Source organism: Fusarium fujikuroi, chromosome FFUJ_chr01 (genome assembly GCF_900079805.1).
Source record: "Fusarium fujikuroi IMI 58289 draft genome, chromosome FFUJ_chr01".
NCBI classification, from domain to species: domain Eukaryota; kingdom Fungi; phylum Ascomycota; class Sordariomycetes; order Hypocreales; family Nectriaceae; genus Fusarium; species Fusarium fujikuroi.
In genome coordinates, this window is record NC_036622.1 from 3,652,420 (window position 1) to 3,665,173 (window position 12,754).

Genomic DNA, 12,754 nt, shown 5'->3' on the forward strand with positions numbered 1-12,754 from the left:
CAGAAACGGAACGGGGTGCCGCAGCGTTGCCAAATTCGGGACAGATGCCGCGCCGGGTTAACTGCAGACATGATTGTCATCTCTTCTGGGAGTCTGCCTTGGTTGGTGAGGTGTCGATCAGGATGCCGTCCGTCTGCTGCAGGCCTTGATTCAGGTGATCTACTTACTGTATCGTGCCGCCAGCATCGCTATCTGAACACAGTGTGTCGTATTGGAGATTATCAGCGGCCCGGATCTTGCTTGTTGCGATTCCTGGTGTGTGAGCTGCTGTTGTGCCATGCCAATAGGATCGTTGTTGGACGATGGACCCGATGACGGTAAGCGTTTAACCCTTCCAGTCTTGGCAATTGTTGGTGTCAATCAAGTCCCTGAACTCCGGGGGGGGGGGGGGGGGCCAACCTGGGACCTGACCCTAGTGCTGTGCTGATCTGCTGGCGATGCTCAGCTGACATGCAGTTTGTAAGATGGCTGTGCTGTGTACCTACAATACGCTGCAATGCCCAGCCAAGCAGAGCAGCATCCGGTGCGATTCTCAAATGGCAAGCAATGTTTATTAGCCCTTTAGTGCAAATAGTTGATGCTTGTTTTTTTTTTTTTGCCAGTCGGCAGAATATTATGTTTCGAAAACGATGAGTGATGGATAGATAGTAAAGGCCAAACAAATTGTAAAGAAGATGCCGAGGCCCTTCTCAACCATCTCAGACTCAACATCGCCCTTATACATTGTGGACTCTCACTTCGGTCCCTAACTAATCTCATGTTTCACACCCTCTTCGAAAGCGAGGATTTGACCCGACTCGGTGGTGCCACGCACACACGTATTCGTTTATCCACACATACATATGTACATACATACATACAATCACAATTCTCACTCTACTAATCGCCAAGTCTCACACACACCTCACCCACTTACAGAGTTCTTAGCATCGATCCACAGGCTGTTTCTATGTTTCAATTTTTCCTATTCGTCCTCTAACTGGGCAAAGCACAAGTCCCAATTCCCATTCCCCCTTCCCATTTCCAATACCTAGACTACCTACCTACCTTGTATCCATTCCCATCTTGGGGTTCCGCCTTCCCCGTCGTCGTCCCCGGCTCTAAAAGTCAATTAACTTAAACATCGGCTGCCCCCAAAACCCGTCCTCCGTTTCGCCTTCCCTTCTTCCTTCCTTCCTTCCTCCCTCCTCCCTCTCTTCGATGTCATATTTCCCTTCCTTCCATTTCGTTTTTGTCCTGTGCCTGTAATACCTCGTGGTACATATCACACCTTTCCGGACTTCAATCGGCTGCTTGTCTCAACAACACCATCTGCTGATATACCAACAATCAAATATTCCATCAACAGCTTCCATCGCTTGTCTTTCGCAATGCCTATCCGCAACCCTTTTGCTCGTCGCCCTGGCAGTGTTATCATTCAAGATGAGAACCAACGTCCTGATTCTACCCCTGGCTTCGAGAAAGTCGATACTGTCGGCTCGAAGTCCACCCCCGTTTTAAGCATTCGAAGTCAAGGTCGCGACAATGGCGAATACAAGATGAGCGGTATGTCAACCGACCCTAGTCGCCTCTCGTCTCTCATGGCCTCCCCCTCAACCTCCGCAGTGGGGGGCAAGTAATGAAGAGGCGCATTTGGCATCTTGTCACAAGACCAGAGGAACTTGGCTAATTTGTCTTTGCGCAACAGTTGTCAACGACAGTGGCGTTTATCTTCCTGTAAGTCGTTTTTAGCCCAACGTGCAAAATGTCAAGATTTGAAGCTAACGGTCGCAAAGCCATCACCTACTGAGGAAAAGGGCCAGTGGCCTCGAAAGTATCTTTCGACCCGCAACTCGACAGATACTCGAAGCAGTTCCGGCGACATTGAACATTTCTCTATTTCCCGCGAGTCCTTTGATTCCTACCGCCGATCTTTCGTATGTATCTCCTATAATCTGCTATCCGTCACATCAGATATCCTTCGCATTTGCTTAGCGCACGACTAACATGAGGAACAGGACATTTCTGCACGATCGCCAATGCCCAACAGCGATTTCCCAACACGCCAGAGCCTTGACTCAGCACGTCTTCCCCGACTACCTAGATCTGCGGTCGAGCGATCATTCGAGCAGCCACCAACCGCCGAGGAGCGCTTTGAAGACGTAGGACTGGACGACCATAAGCAGCAGCAGCAGCAGCCGCCGGTTCCCCAGGCACAGCCTCAGAAGCGGGGGTTTTTCTCGAAATTCTCCGACAAGGACAGCTCGAGCAACCCTACTGTATCCCGTTTCCTCATGCATGGTCGCAAAAGAGCCCAGAGCGGCCAAGGTTCGGAGCTCACTCCCATGGACAACGCATCCCCCAAGGTGACTGTCTCAACCGATGGCCAAGAAATGCAATGAAATGCATGATCAAAATTTTGTTCTTCTACATTGTATTAGAGATACCTGGAGTTTTCATTTATATTCTCGGCGTTTTCGGTTGACTAGGTCGGGATAATGCTAGAATTGCATTCGCTATGAGACCTGGGTACACCTTGATGGAGAATCAAGGATTGGATGAGTGCGTTGTGCAAAGAGCACTGTGGGCTGACCGTGGAGTTGTAATGCCCAGACGGACGAGCAATATTTGCTATGGGGTCGTGTCCCTTGAAATGGACCGAATATGAGCTACGTAATTATAATGAGAAGAGATATATGTTTCAGTGTACTATGTACCTGCATAATGGCTTCGAGTGGTTGCTGGTCATCAGGATGAGGGCGTTACAATCATAAGCTATAAACTCTCGGCCTCGGTTACAGAAGTATAAACTGAGTGAATGTCTGAGTTCAACGAGGAACCCATTTAGTGTTACATTGTCAAAGTTGATGCAATATTGATTGGATAATTATGGTTGAGCTTATATTCAGCATAGCAGGATCTTGCCATAGGGCGTGGTAATATAGCCGATGACGGAGGCAGTCCAGTAAAAGAAACCGCAGATATTGTTCCAACAGCTGCATCCACTTGTTATTGCGTGCTTGTCATTGCTAGATTCCTTAGAGGCCCCGCTCTATCACTCGGAGGGCGCCAGGCATGAGCAGATATAGAAGCAGACGAGGCCGAATTTAACTTCGCAATCCGTTCTCTGCGAGTCAACAGCATTGGGGACGTGCCAATTGGGCTAATAACACTCCAGTCTTTATTAGTATCAAAGATTGCCCCTCACCTAGACTACTACTATATCAATCAACTTTACAAATTTCCATCAAATTCTCAAAACAACTGAAAAGACAAAGACGGAGATCATGGCCTCTGACGAAGTTCCTACCAACCTCAAGGACGTCTCGGTGGTACCGGACGGTGCAGCCGGGGCCCGGATCGGACTTGATAGCTCCCTCGCCGGGCTGTCACTGGCATCCCGTGCAGTTCATGCCGACGAGGGCATCCAGTCACACAGAGCCGTTGCACCGGCTATGCATGTCAGCACGACTTTCAGGTACAGCAATGACCCTGATGCACTGAAGGCCTGGGATAATACCGATGTAAGTGTGCATGCTTCCTTGTCTTGATTTGCTGCAGGTGTCTCCAGAAGAGACTACTACCAGATGGTCGGGAATCTTATGACTGGAGTCGACCCAAGGCCATCATGAAGCCCACTGACAGCTTTCTGACTTCTCCCATGACGAAATTTTGCTAAACTTGTGTAGCCCAATAACCCTCTGGACTCCCATGTCTACTCTCGGGCAACTGGCCCCAACACCACTCGTCTCGAGGCAATTCTCACATCCGTCATTGGCGCTCCGACAATTACTTACTCTTCTGGTCTGTCTGCTTTCCACGCCATGTTGGTCCATCTGAACCCTAAGCGCATTGCAATTGGAGATGGCTACCACGGCTGCCACGGAGTGATCAGCATTCTCTCTCGTCTGACAGGTCTCAAGCAACTACCTTTGGACTGTGCTGTTGAGGACCTCGAGCCCGGCGATGTCATCCATGTCGAGACGCCCCTTAACCCTACTGGCGAGGCACGCGATCTTGCAGCATATGCAGAAAAGGCCAAGAAAGCCGGGGCTTACCTGACTGTTGATGCGACATTTGCACCACCTCCGCTGCAGGATCCTTTCCAGTATGACGTTGATGTTGTCATGCATAGCGGTACAAAATACTTTGGTGGTCACTCCGATATGCTCTGCGGTACGCTGTCTGTCAACTGCAAGCACAGAGACTGGGAACGCAGTCTCCTCAACGACCGCCTTCTTCTTGGTTCTGTTATGGGTAGCTTGGAGGGGTGGCTGGGTATCCGCTCCCTCCGAACTCTCGAACTCCGTGTCCAGCGCCAGAGTGCTACAGCTACTGCACTTGTTGCCTGGTTGGCTGAGCAGCAGCGTGATCCTTCATCTGCGATCGGCGCCCTCGTTGAGCGTGTCCAGCACGCCAGTCTCCAGCCCGAAGCATCAATCGAGGGTAGTTGGTTGCAGAAGCAGATGCCCAATGGCTATGGCCCTGTTTTCTCGGTGTATCTTCGCGATGGAGATGTCGCTAAGCGACTGCCATCCAAGTTGGAGTTGTTCCACCATGCCACTAGCTTGGGTGGTGTTGAGAGTTTGATTGAGTGGCGTGCGATGACAGATCCTAAAATTGATAAGAGACTTTTACGGGTGAGCATCGGTGTTGAAGGTCTTGAAGATCTCAAGAACGATTTGCTCCAAGGCTTGGAGGCTTTGAGAAAAGAAGAGGAGAAGGGAGGTCAGTAAATGAAGGAGATAGAGAACTAGAACAGACAGTCATTTTTTGGATAGAAGGAAGGAAAAAACAGAAAGGTTTTGTTTATAGAGAAAATGAAAAATGCATCATGGAAATTAATATCTTCTACAATGGCTTGCATTGTTTGAATGGCTCGTCCATGAGACAGAGAATGTCGTGATATATCAGATATACACAGACCAGAAAGAAAAAGAGAGAGAGGGAATTTGTATGAAAAGATCACAACACTGGTCTAACACAATCAAAGGAATGTGACTGTCCGATCTAAGAATAAATGCCATACAAAATAGGGGAAACATGTAAACCCAACGTAACCCATGTGTGTATGTAAGTCAGGCTGTGTTAAAGAGAGAAATCTAGAAAGAAGAGCAGATAAGAGGAGAGGAAAACAAGAAATGAGAACGAGAGAAGCCGAGATGCAATGAAGAGTACTATGCTCTTCTAGATGCCTTTTCGCCAGATGTTGTGGCTGAGCGCTTGGGATACTTGCTTAGCATTGAAGTTGAAGTGGTGTCGAATCTTGGGTGTTGGTGTGGCCAAGCTCATTCTTGAGGAGGTAACCAGAGGCCAAACCAATTGCTGAGTGGTTTGTACTTGACTTCCCGGCTATAGATATATAAGTCAGTGGTGTTTACCTCTTATTATGGAGTTATAAACGTACCGTGAGCGATCACTGTCGGCGAATGAACCAACTCCTCGAAGATCTTGCTCGGCTGACCTGGGCTCCATGTGTCGATAGTCCACGGATCTGTTGTCAAGGCGGTAAGATGTAGAGCCTCGAGAAGAAGCTGGGGGGGCATTGGGATAGTGGCTATCATGCGGTCGGTGGGGGATAGAAGTCCTCAAAGGCGGTGCGAGAAAGTCATTGGCGACAGCATGTGTCTGATATGGAGGTGCTTCCTGAGTTCGAGAGGGAAATGTAGGAGAGTCACTAAAGGCCGGAGATGTCGTGGGAGTTGTGAGGTCAGAAACAGCATCGACTAGGTTGGAGGGGTCGTGGCTGTACTGTTGGCCGAGCCATTGGTTAACCATGGTCTGGCGTCTGTCGTAGGCCTGGGGACTTGGACGCCTCCAGGCCTGGGACTGGTCTCTTGGTGATGTGTTGGCTGATGTTGTTCTCTGGTAGTTGGAATCCCAGCTGCCTCTGACGGCCTCGTCACTCCAGTTCCTGGAGCTGTCTGTGTTGTAGGTTTGGCCGTAGTTGCGCTGTTGGTGTTGGTGGTGGTGGCGGTGGTGGTGGTCTTGTCGACGACTCATGGTTGCTGAGAGTGAGGTCGTTGGTGATTGGTCAATTGCGTGTAAGTTGTTTGAGTGGAGAGTTTGTAACGGCGATGGTCAAATAGAACTGGGTACCTATGGACTGAACTGTCTGTGAATGAAGTGAATATGCAGATTAACCTGAGCCTGAATGCATCTTTTTTAAACATGATGTATTGAAATATCCCTTGACATATGTCACTTCCTATTGTTTGGTTGCCTCTAATTCCTCAAGCATGCTTCTTCAACTGAGTTGCGGTCGTGGCTGAAGCTTCCCTATTCGCGGGGACGCCGGGAGGCCGCAGCTTTCGACCAATGAGAAACGCCCGCTCCTCGGAACCCCAGCGATAGTTGATCGTGGCCGTGCAGGGGGACTCTCCCCAAGGGCCTGGGACCCCCTGGAGCCGTCAGCAAGCTTACTGGATGCAGGCTAGAGTCAGAACGTTATGCAGGGAATTGGAAACAAAAGACGTCAGTCTTCGCAGGCCGCCGAAGTTGCTAGCCTTGTTCCGGTATCAAAATTAGATGGCTTTCCTAGGATGGGTAGAGGCTCATCGAACCCAACCCAATGACAGGGACGAATTGGCTATGGAAAGTGAACTCACCAACGTCACGCGATTTATTCTTGATCTACAGTTGTCTTGTCAAGACTTTTGAGGGAGCCTGTCGATGCATCATGAGGTTTTTCGCAATGCAAGTAGAGTACCTGGATTGCTATGGGACAGGTTTCAATCTGAAAACATTTCAGAGACTGAACAGTTGACATGGAACACAGAGCATAGCTAGGTATATTAGGATCACAATTGTCTCAGATACAAATGCCCAGGAGTTATTCACACCTCCAGCCATCACAAAGTCTCTCACAGCTAGTATCATGACTCCCGTCTCGGAGGCCACCAAAATCAGGGCATCATGAGAACCCCAACACCAGCAAGACTTGACATCGTCACTAATACTCAGTACTCTCGGCAAGGGCGCCTCCCGATCGGCTACAGGTAAACCGGCCAGCTAATTCAGCCATCCCGTGTACCAATGCAGCCACATGCTGCATCATTAAACCTCCGAAACAATCGCTTAGAGGGCCTGGGAGCTGTCTCAAGCGCGATAGGGCTGAGCAACGAACCAGAGTCGCGCTTGAATGCTCAAATTAGGATGAGAAACAAGGTTTAGGCGCTTGAGAACCTTCGCCAATCTTGGGAGCTGGTTGCTGGCTGCTGGCTGCTGGTTGCTGGAAGCGTAACTGATGTGCTTGGCTTGCTGCGCTTTCAGAAACGATCAACTGTGCCACTGGGCTGTGTAGGTGTCAGCCCTGTGCACGTCCCCCCGATGATGGTTCTCTGTGCCGCGTCAAGCGCAGGGGTTTGGCGCTTGGCTCGTCTTTCATTGGTCGAAACAGACGCTGCAGAAGCGCGAGCGGGAGCGTAAATGGCCAGCCCAGGGTACCTAGGTAGAGGGGTCCCGTCTTGCATGAGGCGCCATGACCATGATGCTCATCCCCTTTTGCTGCCTCCCTGTCTCTTTGCATCTAACCTCTACAGCAACAAAAACACCACCACACAACCATCACCAACCTCCTCTCATCCTCCCTCCCTCCCTCCCTCTTGAGAAGAGGGAGCATGTGCAGGCTGCAGAGTCTCGTTTCTGGGACTTGCGGCCGCAGTTGACCATCTAGTCAATGCTCCAATGGCCAGATTCTCCCTTTTCCGCCTGCCCACCAAGCTACGGCGAAGGGTCAGGCGTAATCGCATGGCTACCATCATAGCCCTCTTCGTCCTCGTAGGCCTCCTGATCTTCCCCTTCTACTCAGCCTATTGCGTCTACAAACCTCCGAGATACCTCATCAATTGGCTGCGGAGGAAGTACCCCGACGTCCTGTTCGAGGAGCCCACCGACCAAAAGATCATCGCCCTATCTATCGACGATGCGCCGTCCACCCACACCGACGATATCATGCAGGTCCTGGAAGAGAATGAGGCCCACGCTACGTTTTTTGTCATAGGATCTCAGGTTGAGGGTCGCAAGGATAAGCTCGTCAAATTGGTTGCAAAGGGGCATGAGCTGGGAAACCATGCCATGCATGATGAGCCCTCCAAGTCACTCAGTAACGAAAAGCTGCTGGAGGAAGTCCACCTCGTCAAGGACATGCTGACCGAGGCATACGCCGCCAACGGTCAGATCCTACCCAACAATTACTTCCGTCCAGGGTCTGGAATATTCAACAGGCGGATGCGGGATGTGTTGGGAAACCAGGGGTTTCGCATCACCTTGGGCAGTGTGTATCCCCACGACCCCCAGATACCGTACCCCGATACCAACGCGAAGCATATTCTGAGCATGGCTCACCCGGGAGCCATCATTATCTGCCACGACAGGAGATCGTGGACTGTGCCCATGCTGCGCACTGTTCTTCCCGAACTCAAACGGCAGGGGTATCGGATTGTTACCATCACGGACCTTGTGAAGGCGGTGTCGTCCCAAAACCAAGGGCAACAGCACCTTTGAACCCTTGTGGGCGTTTCTTTTACCTATGCATGCATTGGAACGAGGATCATTAGAAAGTTAGGCTACGGTCCAGGGTATAGATTGGTAGATATCGGGAAACTTTAAACTGTAATTTTTAATGACCCGTCTTGTTCTATGAGTTTTTGTATGTTGTATCTGGGCGATGTTAATCTGTGGCAAGTCAGCTTTGTTGTTGACGGAGAGAGAAAGTCTTCGTACGTGAATCTAAGTGTGCCTGTGACGATGGAACGGCATCCACCAACGTATCTCTGCACGATGGGGTGTGTCTGTTCTTGAAACTCAGTCTTATGAAGCAACATATTCGCTGCATCGTCAAAGTTGTTGACTGCCATTTTCATCCTCTCTTCTAGCTTAGCAACTACAACATCCAGGCTCATGCCAGGCTCCATGATGGCTGCAACGGCATTGATGACACAATCAGTCCGCAACTCCTTCTTCAGCGACAGCATGTCATTCATCAAGCTCTGTAGAATGCTCACTTGCGTCCATAAATGAACGACCTCTGGAGCTGACGATAACGCTCCTGGAAGCCTCTCGTCCGTTGCATATGGTACAAGACTGCAGAGCATTCTCCCACCGACAGTGCCGATCCTCATCTTCATGTACGGCTCGTAGTCAGGTATGCGACTGGCCAGACGGAGCCTCTGCTCAGCCGCGCAGCTGTTGATGAAGAATTGGATCTCATCATATAAGAGGCGCCGTTGATCCCTCGGCGCCGTCTGACAGAATCGCGCACCGAACTCTCGAAACACGCCGCTGATGGGATCGTCATCCGCCGCTTCACTCGTACTCATTTCGTCAACGGCCAATGCCTCACGCACCATGCGCATAGTCTGCTCCCTCCAACGCTCTGCCCGCATAAAGTCACCCGCCAGATCGCCCTCGTTAGCATCAACAGCATCATCCCAGCAAACGAGCCACGTCGTATAGAGAGTCAAAGCCTCGATCTGCCGCCTACGAGCTTGGGGATATAGTGAACAAGCCAGAGAAGCAATGTCATCCTTTTTTCGACGGGCGATCAACGGATATGCTGTAGCCATGCGCTCAACCGCTCGATTGACGATTGGCGTAACGTGCTCATGGTGGCGGTTGAGTTGACCTCGAGGATTGGGCCAGCCACAGAAGAAATTATGAAGATTGGAGATTTGTAGTGTTTGGCCGCGAAGGGCATCTACTATTGCGGCTTGGTTTAGACGTGAGTATTTCATGAGCAAGACATTGATCAATATCAGCGGCGAAATATTTCGGATTTGAAAGATCTATAAACCTCGGGCTGCCTAGAGAAGTGGTCTAGGTTAAGCCAAAATCATCAACTACCTACCTAGTACCTAGGTTAGTATTTATTCGCTGAACCATCATGTACAGCCTCGACAATTAGCAATTCTGCCCCTACCATGGCAGCCGAAGCCACCAGCCTTGGTCGGGAATAAGATGGAATCTGCTAGTTTATTATTTATGTCTCACACCCTCAGCAAAGAAAGTTCAAAAGCCAGACGCGTCACATGGGAAAAACCCAGACGCCACAACGGGAGAAGCTGTCCAAAACTCAAAACCTCGACGAGCACACATAAAAGAAAGAAAGAGAGAGAATAAAAAAGGGCAAAGACAGACAAGTCAATATCAAAGGCTCCTTCAACTTATTGCCCAAGGTTGGATACCCTCAAGCAGTCTTTCATATTAAGCCCCTACTCTAATAATACCAAAATTGTTGTTTGAGTTAGAGTAAGGCGTGTTTCCGATCCTGCAGCGGCCCTTGTACAATTGCCGGGGTTCAAGGGAGACAGTCCAAGTACCTAACAGTCTAAAAGTAAAAAAAGCAACGAACACCGCATGAAAATGTTCGTTCCTAATTGATGACAAGTTTCACAATGTCTCATTCTGCTGCACACGTATTTTACCCTGTTTTATTTTAACCTTCAGACTGTCCGTTGCAACGACTGAAGATCAGCAGTTTCAGCTTAACTCAAAATCAGTAGCATCAAGATCATCGCTCTAGAAACGGAAATCGGAGTGTGAAAAGGAAAAATTGCCGTTTATGGCGAGTGTGTAGGTAGGTAGCATGACCAGGTATCCATCTAGATACAACATCATGAAACAAATCATCCAGCAAAAGAAAACAGGCCATCCCATACATAGATCCATCCGTCCATTCATCCATCCATCCAGTCCTTATTCCACCCTGGCCCTATCAAACGCCCCATTGAAACCTATGTCCGGTCAAACACTCTTGAGCATCTGAGCATCAGACACGGTCCTTTCATTCAAAGTAACTCAAACCAAACCAAAAGAGACGTGTTGAAAGAGAAAAAATATTCAACGAGTGAATAGATGCCGCTCCGTGGAGCAACCAATAACTATGTACCTTTTTAGTCATGTCTGCCATTGTCCAACTGAGGACCCCCTTCTCATGGTCGTAAAATGTCTATCAATTATGTACTGCCGAATTAAGAAACCGGTGTGCCGGTCAAGAGTGCGCCTTTGGATCAAATCCACTGCGGTGTTGTAGGCTTGGCATGTGACACCTCAGGAAAGAAACTGAGGATGAGGCTCTGAACGTCGCTGAGATAATCCTCGGGAGAGAACTTGTTCAGACCTCTGGACTTCATGAATCGGTGGTCCTCCTCATCCTCCTTGCTCGTCGGCCTGGTGCTGTACTCTTCGGCGAGCTCGGTGACTTGTGCAAGCTCGTGACCAAATGGGTGAGAATCCTTGAGAACTCGCTGCTGGAAAGATGGCGGGGGAACTGGAGCGACCGCGGGGACTGCTGGAACAGGCATCGGGGGAGCCTTCTGGGCCTGGCTGGCAGAGACGTATGAAGCTGATGACGCCCTAGTAGAAGTTGACGAGGATCGTGAAAAGGTGAAGCTGGCCTTGGTCGACACTGAGTGCTCTGAGTCTCTGGACATCTGCGAGGTGGATCGTTGACGGGCGAGCGCTTCGTATGAGTTCTGCTTAGTGTGCGAAGGCGAACGCTTAGGAATTGCAGGAGCCTCGGAGATCTTTGACAGGACAGCTGGCTTGTCCGAGACACTGAAATAGGTTGACAGATGGTTGGGCTTAGGGCCTGGGCACTCTTCGACAGGAGATACATCCGGGCTCGTAGGTGGAGTTGACTCGGTAGTTGAAGGAGCCTCGGATTCTTCCCCAACGGAACGCAGAGACGACTTGCTGCGGAGAGCAGCATGCGGGATATCGGGAGCGTTGTAGGAGAGCATGTTGGTTGTGTGAACAAGTTGAAGCGGAGCAGAGATCTGATGTCGTAGAATAGGATGCTGTCTATCGCGGGCCGAGTTACTACGGTGCGGCACTTGAACTTGTTGCTCTCCCATCTCGGTCTGGCCGGCCATTTTGGCCTTTCTAGTTGTGAAAGCGCGTGAGAGTGACATGGTTGAAGGTTTGGAAATTTGAATATTCTGAGTTACGTCTTTTGTCGAACAGGTTTTTGGTTTTTGGTCGGGTTCTAAGTGAGTTTGTAGGGTGACGAGGAGTTGCTGCTAGTGAACAACGTCCTGTGATAGAAGGAATCGTAGAAAGGGTTGTGCCACTGACTTGACACCAATTTTTTTTTGAGGCAAGCTTTGCTTGGAACTATTGCTAGGCAAGCGAGCAAAGAGCGTTGGTGTGAGGTGATCTCGGTTGACGTTGAATGCGTAGTGAGACAAGGAGTCCAGTCCTTTTGAGTTTATGAATAAGATGTCCGTGTGAGATCCGACTTCTGGAGCGGAAGATCAACGTCTGGCGTGATTCGATGTGAATGTGTCGGTTCTTCGAGAAAGACAGTGATTTACGCTGACCGGCTTTGCAGTGACAACGTGAGAATGTGGTGGTTGTAAGGGAACGTTCAACGTCGAAAATAGGTGTATCGGTCGGTATCCGTGAGGTTTGATTGATCGATCCTGCGACGAAGGGATACAAGAAAAGAGTGAGAGTGTAAATGAAGGAAGATAAAGAGGTTCTGGCAGAGGCAGAGAGATACAGAGCAACTAGTAAATCAATGCACACTGAGAAGCAAACACGATCGAGGGGGCGATGGATCGTGATACTTTGCGTTTTCGAGAAGAATTGAAGATACAGGCCTTTTCCGACGTATGCAATGCAATTTTGTCGAAGGACAAAGACAAGGACAGAGACAGAGGCAAAGGAGAGAAAGTCAAGCGAGCAAGCACTTGAGAATAACTAGATGGCGAGGATCGAACTGGACGGCAGGCATGGGGACGGGGGGATGAAACAAAAGATATGGGGGACCCAA

General features: G+C 49.8%; 6 protein-coding genes; 3 read left to right on the forward strand and 3 right to left on the reverse strand.

The window, feature by feature from the left end:
* Nucleotides 1-1,370: 1,370 nt before the first annotated feature.
* FFUJ_00973 (uncharacterized protein) lies at nt 1,371-2,381 on the forward strand (the record flags this gene model as incomplete). XM_023569108.1 has 4 exons in its annotated part: nt 1,371-1,545; nt 1,688-1,716; nt 1,776-1,916; nt 1,998-2,381. The coding sequence occupies 4 exons, from the start codon at nt 1,371-1,373 to the stop codon at nt 2,379-2,381; spliced, it is 729 nt and encodes a 242-aa protein (XP_023424556.1).
* Nucleotides 2,382-3,266: 885 nt separating this feature from the next.
* On the forward strand, nt 3,267-4,715 carry FFUJ_00972 (related to cystathionine gamma-synthases; the record flags this gene model as incomplete). XM_023569119.1 has 2 exons in its annotated part: nt 3,267-3,503; nt 3,669-4,715. The coding sequence occupies 2 exons, from the start codon at nt 3,267-3,269 to the stop codon at nt 4,713-4,715; spliced, it is 1,284 nt and encodes a 427-aa protein (XP_023424557.1).
* A 552-nt stretch (nt 4,716-5,267) lies between these two features.
* FFUJ_00971 (uncharacterized protein) lies at nt 5,268-5,982 on the reverse strand (the record flags this gene model as incomplete). XM_023569130.1 has 2 exons in its annotated part: nt 5,268-5,331; nt 5,387-5,982. The coding sequence occupies 2 exons, from the start codon at nt 5,980-5,982 to the stop codon at nt 5,268-5,270; spliced, it is 660 nt and encodes a 219-aa protein (XP_023424558.1).
* Nucleotides 5,983-7,665: 1,683 nt separating this feature from the next.
* Nucleotides 7,666-8,484, forward strand: FFUJ_00970 (related to nodulation protein nodB; the record flags this gene model as incomplete). The annotated part of the gene is made up of 1 exon (XM_023569141.1): nt 7,666-8,484. One exon carries the CDS (start codon nt 7,666-7,668, stop codon nt 8,482-8,484), a length of 819 nt encoding a protein of 272 aa, XP_023424559.1.
* A 101-nt stretch (nt 8,485-8,585) lies between these two features.
* FFUJ_00969 (related to terpene synthase) lies at nt 8,586-9,713 on the reverse strand (the record flags this gene model as incomplete). XM_023569152.1 has 2 exons in its annotated part: nt 8,586-8,655; nt 8,704-9,713. 2 exons carry the CDS (start codon nt 9,711-9,713, stop codon nt 8,586-8,588), a joined length of 1,080 nt encoding a protein of 359 aa, XP_023424560.1.
* Nucleotides 9,714-10,988: 1,275 nt separating this feature from the next.
* Nucleotides 10,989-11,891, reverse strand: FFUJ_00968 (uncharacterized protein; the record flags this gene model as incomplete). Its single annotated transcript, XM_023569163.1, has 1 exon — nt 10,989-11,891. The coding sequence occupies one exon, from the start codon at nt 11,889-11,891 to the stop codon at nt 10,989-10,991; it is 903 nt and encodes a 300-aa protein (XP_023424561.1).
* Between the last annotated feature and the right edge of the window lie 863 nt (nt 11,892-12,754).